This window comes from Amphiprion ocellaris, chromosome 7 (genome assembly GCF_022539595.1).
Source record: "Amphiprion ocellaris isolate individual 3 ecotype Okinawa chromosome 7, ASM2253959v1, whole genome shotgun sequence".
Taxonomy (NCBI): Eukaryota; Metazoa; Chordata; class Actinopteri; family Pomacentridae; genus Amphiprion; species Amphiprion ocellaris.
The window spans coordinates 16163089-16177234 of NC_072772.1; the positions used below are offsets into that span (position 1 = coordinate 16163089).

General features: G+C 41.8%; 1 protein-coding gene across 2 annotated transcripts in view; it reads left to right on the plus strand.

The window, feature by feature from the left end:
* ssh2a (slingshot protein phosphatase 2a) overlaps positions 1 to 14146 on the plus strand; it is a 33122-nt gene that overhangs the window by 2186 nt on the left and 16790 nt on the right. Inside the window, exon 2 of one of the 2 annotated variants that reach the window (XM_023299008.3) lies at positions 669 to 712. In XM_023299008.3, coding sequence (XP_023154776.2) covers positions 669 to 712 — 44 coding nt within the window. Of the gene's footprint in view, positions 1 to 668; positions 713 to 10695; positions 11248 to 14146 lie in introns of those variants that run through there. The other variant, XM_023299007.3, reaches the window with a different exon arrangement.

Sequence of the window (14146 nt, forward strand, 5' to 3'; positions counted from 1 at the left end):
CCTTCCTCCTCAAGCCGCTGCTCCTTCTAACCTGACCTGCTGCATCCTCCCTCATCCATCATCATCTCTCATTATCATTCATCACCGCCAGCATTAGCATCTTTATTGTAGTTCAGTGTCCCGTGTCTGTGCGTGACCATCCGCACTGCATGTATGTCGTAGTCAGGATTGACAGATTGATGCCAAAGAGAAAGTTCCCTGAGTTTGGGAAGGATTACAGAAACAGGCTGGGATTAAAATTGTGCATGTGGCAAACTATGCTGGTTGCAGTGGTGGGAGAGGATGATTGCATTTTGGAAAAAGACAGACAGACGGAGGGTGGAGGGGCATGGACACTTGGTCTGTTTTCAGCCTTATCCCTGGTTTCTGCTCTGAGCCTCACTTAAAATACCTCGCTGGCCCTGCCTTGTGACTGAAGTCCCAGATGAGAAGTTTTATGAAGACACCCTAGCTGCCAGCCAGTTTAGCAGTCCTTTAATGCAGAATTAATTGGCACAGCATGTGATGCAAATAGCCACACAAGTCTTTTTGGTCAATATGATACAGTTTGTTCTTTCAGGAATGCTATTTGCTGCTGACAGGCTGATGTGCAATGATGGAAGTGTTGAATAAATATCCTCTTTACTTTGATGATAATATTTTTTCTGGCCTTGTGTCTGCCTCTCCAGGACTCAGGGAGTGGTGAGGATGACCGTCGCTCCCAGCCCAGGAGGTAAGACCATGTCAAACTCTGTCCCCATTTTCCTGGAATAACACTTTCTTCCACACATGCTGCCACTCATCTTTAGAAACTGTAAGCCAAGAGTTAGGCCACTAGGGGGAGACTGCACATCAGTGTTAATGTATATTGTTTCCACAAGCGCCAAAACCCATTTTGGTAACAGTTCTGTCGCATTATTTTCTTGCGCTGGAACATAACACTTTATTTGGTCTGTTAAAGGGCTATGTACTTAAAAAAAAAAAAACACACACACACACACACACACACACACACACACACACACACACACACACACACACACACACACACACACACACAAAAACCCACAATAAAATAGAGGGATTGTCTCAGTATGGGTCAGCTGAAATTCTTTATGTTTTATTTCAGAATGTGACTGAATGTGGCAGGTTAGTGAATACTAATCTGTTAAAACAACAAGGAAATCATGCCATATTTTCTGAATTTGGAGCTAATTTGTATGGTGACATTGCTTATTGCTTGTTAAACAGAGTAAATTTCACACCGTGGTCGATATTGTCAGAGCAACTTTGCAAAACTGGTTTTAAAATAGACCTCTGGTTCTCACGCAGAGAACAAAAAGGGTCTTTGTAAGTGCTTTTTGTCAATATTTGGCCTTTTCCCTGATGTCACAGGCTGCTTTTGATTTGCATAATTCTGCTCTAATGGTTGCGGTGGAGTCAATGATTTGCTTTTGACGTGTGTATCTTGATAAAAGACAAGAACGTCATTGCTTTTATTGTCCTTTTGTTTAGATGACTCAGGTGGCTCTGTCATTATGTTTTATCCTCAGCCAAGGCCCTTTTCAGAATTGGAACGGAATTCACATACCTCACGGAGGACAAGCTGAAAACGCGAGCTTTATGTTGTGTCTCGCCTGTATCCAGCTATTGTTGACCATGGAAATATGAATTTGTTTTCAAATGGAAGACTACTGAAGACTCACGCAGTCTTTTATCATTTTAAATGATATCCCTACATTACAGTGGGTCCATGGAGAGACACAGTCATTAAAGAGGGAGTGGAACATCAAAGCCTATACAGTCTGTCCATCTTTAATGGACTTTGTAAGGGGATTTTGTAGACTAATCTAAACTTTGAAGTGCAGCCTAAATAGTCTGGCTTCATCATTTAATTTTCCAAATCAGGCTTTTATGAGAAATAACTCATATTTTTTGGTTGCCACTTGTTACTGCTGTAGGTAGTATTTAATACAGCAGGTAATGAGATGCTGCAGTACGACTCGACAGATGTACTCCAGCTGTGTTGAACTTAGCCTAAGACAGACGGTTCCTATCTTGCCCAGTGAGGCACTGGTCTGACTGAAACATTGTCTTCCTATCAGGAGGATACAGATGAAGTGTAAAACTGAAGGCTTGACACAAACTGTAGGACATTTGACAGAAACACCAAACATAACAGCAGATAATGACAGATTTCTTCCAGAATTGTGAGTCTAAATGAGATACCTGCCAGTCTGTACCAGTGTTGTCTCAGCTTGGAGCTGCTAAGAAGCAGTGCAGTGAGTTCCACTTGATCAGACGGGGACTGAACGTCTGCCACCGCTTCATTTTCTTTTTCTTCACCTTTAGGCTTTGGCCGAGGCCCAGTATCACTGTCAGATTTCATTCATGCGTGTCTTGGACCCTTTCACACTACATGAGCCCTGCGAGACCTTGCCTGGCAAAATCAAACGCATCTGAAAAAAGCTGCTCAGGCTCCCACTGGTCTGCAGTTGTTAGGAGGGTCAGAGTCTTCAGTCCTGAGCTCATTCACACAGCAGGATAACGCGCACTAACAGTCGTGCTTGAGAATATTTTATTCCTTATACTTGCATTTGTTAAGACAGCCATGATGTCGCCAGTTTTCAGCAGCATCCTGAGTGATCTGCATATATGCAGTGTAGTGACGTATGTTAAAGGATGAGTCTGTGATCCTGAGGAAGATTGTTGATATTTCGCTAGTTACCGTGGGCTAGATATTTCTTTCTTCCTGCTTCCTCAGCTTTCTTTCCTCCTTTGCTGTGCACAAACATGAATGTGCACAAGATCAAATGTGTACAAGAGGCATGTGCATAGTGTTGTGTGGATCAGACTGAGCCACTTTCTTTGTTTCCCATTTCCAAGGGGGTTATTTTTCAGCACACACACTGAACAAACAGCTAGCGGACATTTAGATATTCATTGAATTTGACCAAATGTGAATTGGATTAGTATCGCTGACTGTACTTTTAACTAAGGTCAGTATTTATGAACCTTATGGTGGAGCAGGAACATACAGGGTTCTTCAAAAAGAATGAACTGATTTCATTACACAATATTTTAATAAGGAAAAGCCATAGAAATCTCCAGCCAAGTCACAAGTATTCTACTCACATTCAACTTTTATTTGACGTTTAAGGTAATCGAATGACATTGAATAACAACAGCGATCAACTCAGTGGATTGTGATATGCTGATACGCGTCTGGGAGGAATTCTCTTATCACATTGATGCTGCACGTGCTGCAGGTGGTGGCCACATTGAACACCTGTAAGACAGGAAATAAAAGTTGATTGTGCGTAGAATACTTGTGACTTGTCTGGAGTTTTCTATTGCTTTTCCTAATTAAAATATTGCATAGTGAAATCGGTTCATTCTTTTTGAAGAACCCTGTATAATGCTGGGTCATAGTAATGTGCTAATGCTGAACACACAGCTTCTTTTTTTTTTTTTTTTAAAGAAAACAAAAAACTGCTCTCCGTTGTGTAATCTTAAAATCTTTTGTAGAAACTTCCTGCACCACGCCTGGATATGGGTTCACACCAAAAACCAACCACCTCCCTCAGCCAGTGGCCTAACCGTAAACCAAATCTCACTGATGCCTGAGTCAACAAAACATGGACAAACTCTCATGAAAATCTGACTGTTACTGGCAGGGGCAATATTAAAAACCCACGCAAACCATAAAGTAATAACCTCAGTTTATGATTACACCTGGTTGAAGATAAGACAGTTTTGTTTACGCTGGAGCACAGTGGAACTTAACCCAATGTGGAACAAACTAGAAAAGATTTTGGCATATGTCAAATACATTTGAAAATTGAAACATGGTGACATCACTCCTGCCTTCAACACACCCCAGTAGTGACATGTGGTCCCAATTATCTGTTAGGTAATAACTCAAAGCAGCAGCAGCTGGTGAAGTCATATCCATGGATGAGCTTACACACGCACGCACGCACGCACGCACGCACGCACGCACGCACGCACGCACGCACACACACACACACACACACTCACTCACACTCGGGTTATTCCCCACATGGCTAACATTGTTATGTTTTACCATTTGGCTCAGTTAGCTTGCCATTTTAGACTCGCTCTGCAGACATGCAGGGTGCAGCCAAGGGCCTTGCTGAGTGACCCCTGATGTGTGTTACATAAGAGCAGAGGTCCAATTAAATGTGCGCTTCCCACCCTACATATGGATTCAAGTAGCTGTGCCGGCCAACAACATTGTATAGGGGCCACTGAGACTGGGGGGAACTTTGGCTCCTGCAGTGCAGTAATGTTTTCTCTCCATCTTGATTTCTTGCTCTTCTCCAGAGTTTTTGTCTCTTTTCTCCGTCACTTTTTTCAGTTGACTATTCACTGACTCACACCGTATCTTTCACTCCTTTTCTCTTTCTGCGTCAACGTCTCTTTCACACAGACTCACTCAAACAGCTGTCTCTACCCCCCTGCGCCCACCAATGAAGTATAACATTGCTGCAGTGCAATAATGAATCTCTGCTACACACTGCTGCCTCAGGACTGACACTGACTGTCAAGAACAGTGTTGGAAAAACTTTTTTTTGTTTTTTTTTTCTATCCAGAGTTATGAAACCAACATCTGAAAGGTTTTTATTTTGTTGTAAGTAAATCTTGAAGTGGTTCGATGAATGGTGAAAGCAGGTGATAAATTTTGTTCTGCTTTGGCTGCTGCACAAAATACTGCTACTCTTCTCATGAGCATCTGCAGCGATAACGCACGTCACGACAGAGCTGTCAAAGGTGGATCGCAGCATCACAGGATTGAAGCTCACTCTTTCAGTGTTCAAATTTGCTTTTAGCTTCTTGAAATGCACCTTTTACACATTTAAATGTGTAAATATTTATTCACTTTAAGTCCCGTGCACACCTGCATTTGTGTTACCTTGTTGTGTAAGCTTCATTGTAAGGACCAACATGACACTGCAGAGGTAGAACAAACCAAACTCCACATCACTCATCGGGTTTGTTTGCTTTAACACTACTTAATCTTGCACCTGTCATTCAAAGATCCAAGGTGCGGAAAGTTTCACATTGGTAAAACACCTGTAATGTCTCTCTTTAAATGTCTTCAGAAGCTCTTTCTTTCACTTCTCTTCCCTGTTCGCAGTTCATAAAGCACCACATGTAGCAAAACTACTGCTACCTCAGTGAGAGCTGTGTCAGTATATTGTGTCTGTTGGAGTCAAAAACAGACTGAGGCTGTGTAAAAGAAAGAGGGCTCTGGTTTAGCAGCCCTCCCCCTGACCTTGTCTATCCATTGTGTGTGTTCTGTGCAGCATTTCCTTTTACAGAATGCAATACAGGTCATAGTATTGTTTGAGTAGAGGTAGGATTTCTGCTACAGTGCTGGCTGTTTGCTTTAATAAAAAGCACTTTGAGTTATTTTATCATGTTTTAATAGGCTGAGAATTTATTTCCATGCAAAGGAGACTTACCTAACAGCTCCACACTAACCTAATGCATTCTGACAGCCGACCAGTTCAAATCACTTGCGTTACAAGTCTCTTCCTGCACTGTTTAGTATCTGTGTTATGGACTCATAAAGCAGCTCTGATCCAGGTGCACACAGGCCGAGCAGGTTCATCAGGCCAAGAATTTAATGAGCTTGCTATTAGAACAAGACGGGTAAGATGCAGTAATGAACAAAAAGCCAAGGGCAAGCTCCCTGAACACCAACTCCTCATGTGGAGACATGCCTCTTTAAGTTTGGAAGCGGTTCTCTATCATTTACACCCAACACTAGATAGCACACCTGCTGTCTGTCTTCCTCCTGTACACCTGCTGTTAAAACACAGAGAACTCCCTGTCCTAGATTAGTGACTACGTTCGCATAGATGTGTCAGTTTCCCACAACCGTATGTAGGTCACACACATATACATGCAGCATTTCATTCATAAAAGGTATAGTATGCAGCACAAAAGACATTGTGTGCACAAAATGTGACATTGTAATTTTCTGCAGATTTAATTCTAAATGATCTGTTGTTACAATTAGTAACAAGAAAAGCACTCAGAGAGCGCAGTACTCCGCAAAGGCTGCTTAGTCGTATGATTTCCGAAGTCCCTATAAATCTGCAGCGGTGGATTTGTAGTAGGATTGCAATCATGTGATCATCAACAGGCAGCTGATGTTGTCATACGGCGCTTTTCCATTAGCACCTATTTGGCTCGACTCTACTCGGTTTGTGAGGTTATCCATTAGGACGTAGTACCTGGTACCAGGTGCAGTTTCAGTACCTACTCAGCCGGGATTCCAAGCAAGCTGAGTGGAGCCGATAATGTGACGTCTACAGAGTGCAGGCCACTGATTGGACAGAGAGTGACTATACACGAGAGCGACTCCTTCACGAAAACCAAACCCGGCATTTTAAAAAAAAAAACAAAACAAAACTGGAAACAGCGACGGTGCGCATTGCTCTTCACGGAACTTGGCAATATTTGAATATGGCAACCAGACCTGTACCGTGGGCAAATGACGAGGTCGAGACTTTCCTGTCTTTGGTGGCGGACCAAAGAATACAGAGGGAGCTGGACGATGCGACTCGCAACAAGAAAGGTTATCAGGAGGTCTCCGAGCGGATGGACGCCCACGGATACAGTAGGACAATGAGGCAGTGTCGGGAGAAGCTGAAAAAGCTCAAAAGTGTATTTTGTACTTGCTGTTTCTTGCGTTTCGCCGCCGTGCTGTGACGATTCCACCCGCGATGAGGTGGTACTCAATTGTAATGGAAAACAACCTAAACCGAGTCGAGCCGAGTAGATGCTAATGGAAAAGCGCCTATAGTTACAGAGACGCCATGCCACTATCTCGCAATGATACAGAAATCTTTAACAAATTCGTGGATCTAGACTATAAGCCGCATCACTGCCAAAATCTAATCACTTGGTTCTTGTGCCATTTCTGATCTTCCCTGAAAATTTAATCCCAGTTCCGTTAGTCCATTTTTGAATAACGTTGTGAACGAACAGACAAACGTGCACCAAGCATCACATAACTTCGCCGTGTTCCTTGGAGGAGTAATAAGGAAATTTAAGGATGATTGCAATGACATGGGAAAACTTGGAAATTACAGGGCTTGGTTAGTTTTCTGTTGAAATAATATACAGTATTTTTGCAACTTTTACATTTACATTTACCACAAATAGGGGTTATAAGAGACAAAATGATCAGTCATTTATTCATTAAATCTATCCAACTGTAGGGCAAAAATTCAATATGGGATATAACAAGTTAACAAGTAACAGTTAAAAAAGTGACTATGTATGCTGCAGAATTGTGACTTTAGAAATACAACATATGTCACTTTGCACTAAAAGGTATAGGAATGCAGATATAAAGGTATTACAGTTACACATACATATATATTGTCTGCGATATATACTATACATCTGTGCTTCTTAGCAGTATATGTTTGGGTTACAGTAAACAGACTTCCTTTCCTAACAATTACAGCTTTGTCTTTCTTATCTGCCTGTGAAGAAGGCTCCCTCATTCTCCAAGGTTAAGTGCTTCTCTCACAACTGAGTGGGCTGAGTAGTCGGCAAACATTTGAACTTAAGGCGTTGTAGTCCAGCCTGTTCTTTGCTTCTGTTTGTTTTCAGTCTTGAAGGGTGTTTTAATATGTTTTAGGCCACTGCTACAGATCGATCATGCTTCTTCACCTTCAGAAATGACATTTAAAGATGGAAGACGAGTGTTTTTTTTCCAAGTTGCAGTAAATCCGACTGCAGTTTGGCTATAAGTCGCTCTAAAAGGTGCGTGAAGTCAACTGGTGCATCCTTTTAATGTAGAACAGTAGCTCATCTCCACCTCGGGGTATGGTAAACAGCTGGCCTCACGCCGCAGGATGGTAATGCTCACTCTAGGACACACACAGAGCACCTTTGACCTGCCTGTTACTGCCCATTCCCTCAAAGTGACAAAGCAAAACATGTTGCGGAAGACGATTGTGCAACTTGTCCAGGGCTCAGCGAAACACCACAACATGCTCTCAAGTTACCAACCCACAGACAAATTAGTTTCCACTGAGTGCTGGTGAATTTGATGACACTAAACAGAACCACATGACAGGAGCACCACAGCGGCCGTGTGTTGATCCGGCCAGGCTGCCTTGTGATGCAATAGTCGTCGATAGGAAGGTGAGATGAAACAGAGCGTGGTGCGAGCGCAGGTGTTGGCGTGTTTCTTTTGAATGTGATGTAATCAGTTTAGCTCTCAGCAGAACACATGTGGAATGGAGCGTTAAAACATGTACACACGCTGTCAGCTGCTATACATTTATCCTCTTGAAAATGTCCAGTGAAGAAGCAAAAACCTTGTGGGATGACGCAGCATTAATTATTGAGGAAAATATTTTCAGTGCATTGTATTAATTTTTAAAGCATTGCTTGGGTGGGACGGTGTAAATTTGGGTTGGGGTTTAAGACACTGTCGTGACTCACTTAAAATGACCCATTCATGAATTGCTTGCGTTTGACTAGGATATATAAACAGAGTTGTAATGCAAGCAGCAAGGTTTTAGTGTTTTGCAGTGTTAGACAGAGGTTGGTAATTCTTTAAAATATTTTTCTGAAAGCAAAACCATCAATCAAAATCAATTTGATAACATTTAAATCAATATCGGTCTCTACTTTTGATTTACTGATTGATACGGGTGCAACTGACAAGCATTTTCATTATCCATAATCTCTTTCTAACTGACGACTAGTTTGGTCTATAAAATGGCAGAAAATGTAGAGCAGTGTTTCCCAAAAGCCCAAGATGACGTTCTCAAATGTCTTGTTTTACCACAATCCGAAGATATTCAGATTAGTGCCATAGAGGAGGAAAAAAAATCAGAAAAGATTCAAATTCAAGAAGCTGGAATCAAAGAATTTTAACTTTTTTTTACTTGCTCAAACCTATTAATTGATTAGCAAAATAGTTACAGATTTTATTCTATTCTTCTTGGTAACTTTATCAGTTGACAGCCAATCGATAAATGGATTTACTGATACAGCTCTACTGAATAGAGGAATCTGACCTTTTACAAATTGTTCCCCAACCTTATTTATTACTCAGACTTTGCAGACATTATAAGTTGATAGAATTTACCATTTGCAAAGTTTGCATTGTAGTTGATTTTGGAGGATAAAATGGTGATTGAGAAGATTCAGGAAAACTGCCAGACAAGACATGCCGACTACAGATTATTTCAGAAAACAAAACATGCAGTTTAAGGAGGCAGTGGACATGTAAAAGTCATCAGTTTGTACATTCCCAGGTAGGGCTGAACAATCAAGCAAATACTGTCAAAATTGCAAAGTGGCCAAGAGCAAGATCCAAATTGCAGGAGCTGCCTTTTTTTTTGAGAAAGGTAAAACGTGTCACAAAATGCTTTCACGTGTGAAGCACTACTGAGATGCCCCAGCCTACAAATCACATTCACCAGACACAACAAAACATGCTTTTTTGGTACAGACTGCAGGAAAACAACATGACCATTCGTAAGGGATTTTTTTTTGTTCATATTTTCTGCCCTGCTTGCCACTCTTCATTAGAACATGAGAACATTGGGCAGATTGCATTAAATAACAACTGCACTGGAAAGTTTGTGATCACGGAGCCAAATTTGTGTTCTATAATGGCTTCCTTAATAGTGCCCTATTTCTCAGTCAAACTTCCTATCAATAACTGCTCCGCTCTGGAAAACAGTCAAAGAATAAAGTAAGCCTTTCTGTAAACACAACAAAGCGTAGCTCCACTGCAGTGAGGTAGTAGAGGTCATTTGCTACAGATGTTTTAGTTTAGAGTTTAGGATACTTGGCACCCGCTGGTGTGAATGTGAGGGGGGGCTGTAGTTTTACGGTGTTTTTCAAATTGTTATCAGCTTACATAGGGCCCTGCATGTAAGCACACCAGTAGAGTAAAAAAAATTTAATAGGCTATTAAACGAGCCAAAACACTGGGCCCATCTCACAGCATGGAGTATCTCACTTGATATCCCCACAGCAGCTTCATGTGAAGGATCGCTGCTCCCACGGACTTTCTTGACAGGGCTGGACTCTGGTATGTATCCACTTCACCTACATACTGCAGGCTCGCCGCTGCTGCAGCACCTCAGTCGGATGGCTTCGGTCTGTTTCTCATTTGTTCTCGCTCCTTATGTAACCCAACCACAAGGTTTGTGTGTTGGGAGAAAAAGGGTGGAGAGGAGACAAGTGAAGCCTCCACAGCGCAAAACCAAAAAGCCATGTGGCTTAAATTGACTCCATCACATTAGCTTCTTAATGATCACATCCCTGTTGACCCTGTTGTGCTAGGACACTCCATCAGCTGCTGGACTGCTGTTGATTTCACATCAACATATTAGGATTATTAAATGCGTTACTCTGTTATGTAAGCTGTTTTGGATGGGCAACCATGTAGTGCGTACAAGTGTCCAGCTTTAAACCAAACACTACAGGCAGTGATTTTCCTGATCAGTGCACCATCAGCTAGACCGATCAGTCTAAACAACCTGCTGGTGGAGGTTTGCAGACCAACTCTCCTGCTTCAGCAAGTGTCGCTGCAGAGGTGCCGTTAGTGCGGCCGGTCGTTCTTCCCCTCTGCCCTCATTGGCTCCCCACACTTCCCAAAAACACGTGTCTCCAACTCCTCCCTCCTATGACTTCTCCGGCGAGAGTTTGACCGAAGTCAAATGTCTCAGTACTGTACGTGGTGAAGGATATTGTCTTTTGGAACGGGGATGTTTAGAAAACGGTACGGAAACTTATTCAATACTGGACTCGGCTTCGCTTTCTGGGGAAATCATGGACAGGAACGAGCTGCTGCCTGGAGCCTGAACACACCGTGCTAGAGTTGGTAGTAATATAGCAACAGAATCACCACTTGGACACGTCTTTTTATTTATTTATTTTTTATATCGCGGGAATATTTCGCCACTTTCTAGTTTGTAACGACTATTAAAGCCCCACGGAAGACTGTTTGTGTGCCTACTTTGCCATGCCGGAGCTCATGACTGCGGGACCGGAGTAAAAGTTCTCCCCCGGACCAAGAACACCTGACACCCCTCCAGGCTCTGCTCTCCCCCCTGCCGCCGCCGGTATGACCCTCGGTACGGTGTCCGGCTCCGACACCTCGTCGGCGGCCAGCTTCTGCTCCTGCTGCGGGGCCAAGATGGTGCCCTACTTCAGCGACGACGCGGTGGTGTCAAAAAATCAGATCAACCAGCTGTAAGTTGAAAAAAAAAAAAGCGGCAAGTTAAGAACTGTAAATGCACTCTGAAGCAGGCAGATAAAGTTAATGAAGTTCTACACATTAAAGCAGAAATAAATATGTATATGATAGAGACAGATATTACAGCTGCCATTAAGTGACAGTGTCTCCATTCAAATTAAACCTGGTGACACATGAACACAACTTTACTTCCAAAGATGAATTAAACTGAAACTGAATTGTTGTCTAGAAAATCTCAGTTAGTACAATGTTAAAATATGAGCAGAATGTAACCATTTAGCGTACATACTTTTAATAGTAGTAATTTTATGGCATGCTTTTAAAACCATGAGTAAGCTGACACTTTTGCAATAGTTTTGCAACCTCAGGCTTGCATATTTCCTGGTGACGTAGGAGGGTCTTACTCATCTCTGTGTTCTCCCTTTTGACCTTACTAAGACATATTGCTCTACATGTGATGTGAATCATCCTACCTGCTTCACAGGTTAGACACAGAGTTAACAGATGCCACATTACTACTACTCTACTGAGGCAAGCACAGACTAGTGCACCTGATTGCCATATCAACAAGCAGAGATAATGAGGGGTAATTTTTTTGTTTGTTTGTTTCTCCTCCTTTGTTTGTCCAGGGCTGGGATATTGTTTGTTTGAACACGTGACTGTTTGGTGTGATGACAGCAGTTGTTAAGTTAGAATAAAGGCTTTTTTTTGACTGTAATTTCAAACCTTCAGGGAGACAACCTAAGTAAGGCTGAAGAAGGAGAAAAGTAAGCGATGTATTTTGCATCATCAGTATTTTTGCATCAAACAAGATATTTTTTCGATGTAATCTATGCGATGTTATTATGATTGTCTACACTTTTGTATGAAATATTTGGTGTCTAATGATTTATCAACCACTGAAGCTAATGCCTGAGGTCTGAGACTCATTGTTAGATAATACTTCTTGGAGACAGACCCAAACTGGCCTGCATCCACTTGGCTGACACTTAGAATAGGACCCGAGGAAACAAGCAATTAAAAGTCACAGTTAGTCTTCTTGTGACCCAGTAATAGGCTACACTAGAAATTTAGTTTGCTCATCGCCCAACATTTCTTGACCTAAACACACAAAGTCACAAAGCAATTAATTTTCAACTATTCTTTTATGTTCTGGATTAATTAGGACTAATTCGGAGGTTTTCTTTGTTGATATGTCAGGGAGTTACCATTATTTTATCTTACTGTGTCGGCAGACATCAAGGCGAACTGAGGTGAAGGCTCCTTTTTTGCTTGTGAGATGTAAAAGGATTTAGTTGATTTGTACGTGTGGTAAAGACAAGTCTGCCCTTCAGGACAGATCAAAGGCTAGTCTGTTCCAGTGTTTCCAAACTCTCTCTCAGATAAGCTTAGCAAGTTTGGGGCAGGAAAAAAAAAATCAATAGAGGAATTACTGCAACTGGATTAAAAGCTGATGAAGTAAACATTAACCAATTTTTCCACAGAGTTGTTGTATTAAGTTCCAGTGTCTGTGTTTTGCTACATTTTTGTGGCGTCACTGATTGTGCTCCACATGACAACCAGCCTTCAGTTGTTGTTTTCTGGACAGCATGCATCTTGATTGCATTGTTTTGCAGCAGTTTTACACGTGATTGTGTGGTGAGGTTATGGAGAAAACTGATTAGTTAGCCTTTAGGGGCTGCACCCAGTCTTTAAGGAAATAGCTTTTTTTAATGTGAGTTTGCACAAGCATGGTTTATGGGAAGATGTTACTGCAAGTCACATACAGTGTGTACTAGCAGTCGCGTGTCTAGTAAATAGCAACAGATGTGGGATACTCTAACTTCCTGGTTTTGTTGAAAATACTGCGCATGGCTGGTTGATTGTTTCTATCACCACTCCTTTGTATTGTTCTGCATTGACAAGACCCCTAATCACAACGACAACATCCTTTGATTTTAAGCACCTAGTGTGTGTGTACATGTGTTTCTGCATGTTTAATGCATGTGTACATACTGTTTGTCTGTTTGTTTACTCCTGTATGTGCCTGAGTGTCAGCGGGACTCTAATGTTTAACCAGGGTTTCTATGAGTAATTACAAGCCTTGAGGCTGTCGCTGGAGTTAAGTGTTACCTGTGGCTAAACAGCATCTGAAACACCATTGTTATCCTGCCAGTTTTAGAAATGCCAGTAAACCCCTCTCTTCCGCTGCATCTGCATGTTTGTGTTGCGTACATGTTTTCCTAAGAAAACTGATAAGACTGAAACGTGACAAAGTGAAGCGAGTGTTTGTGTGAGGGACTTCAGCAGCTGAAGGGATATGGGCAATCAGTATAGGTCGCAACTTATGCCTTTGTGTGTGCGTGCTATGCATCTACAGTCACATAACATACATAGCTTAGATTAAGTTTGTTTAATTAGTAGATCACAAGAAATCAGATTAGCAGTAGAGCTACGTACTGTATCCCAACTAGTCCTGTTTGTCTTAAAGAATCTAGCGGCCCTTATATATGAATGTATTTCCAGATTCATGTTTGAAAGTACAGTACACAAAGTGAATAATTTATTTGGTCTAAATTTTCAGTGTGGATGTAGAACCTCTTATTCAGTCATGGTTTTACCAGCTGAGCTATACATGACCTCGTTTGACCAGAATACAAAATAGTTGACTTCGATTCTTCTACTGTCTGGCTGCCTGTAGTTTGTCTCAACTGTAAGTTAAAATGTAATCGGAGTCCGTCTCAGAATAGCACTGCATGACTGGTTCAGGTATGTTTCCTAAGGTGGCTGGTGCTAAGATGATGGCCTGCACACTGGATTACCAAAGAAACTGCAGCAAAACTTGTAATTCTCACTCACAAACGTACAACAGACAATGAGTCTGGACAGTAGGTTAAATGGCATCCATGCCTTGAC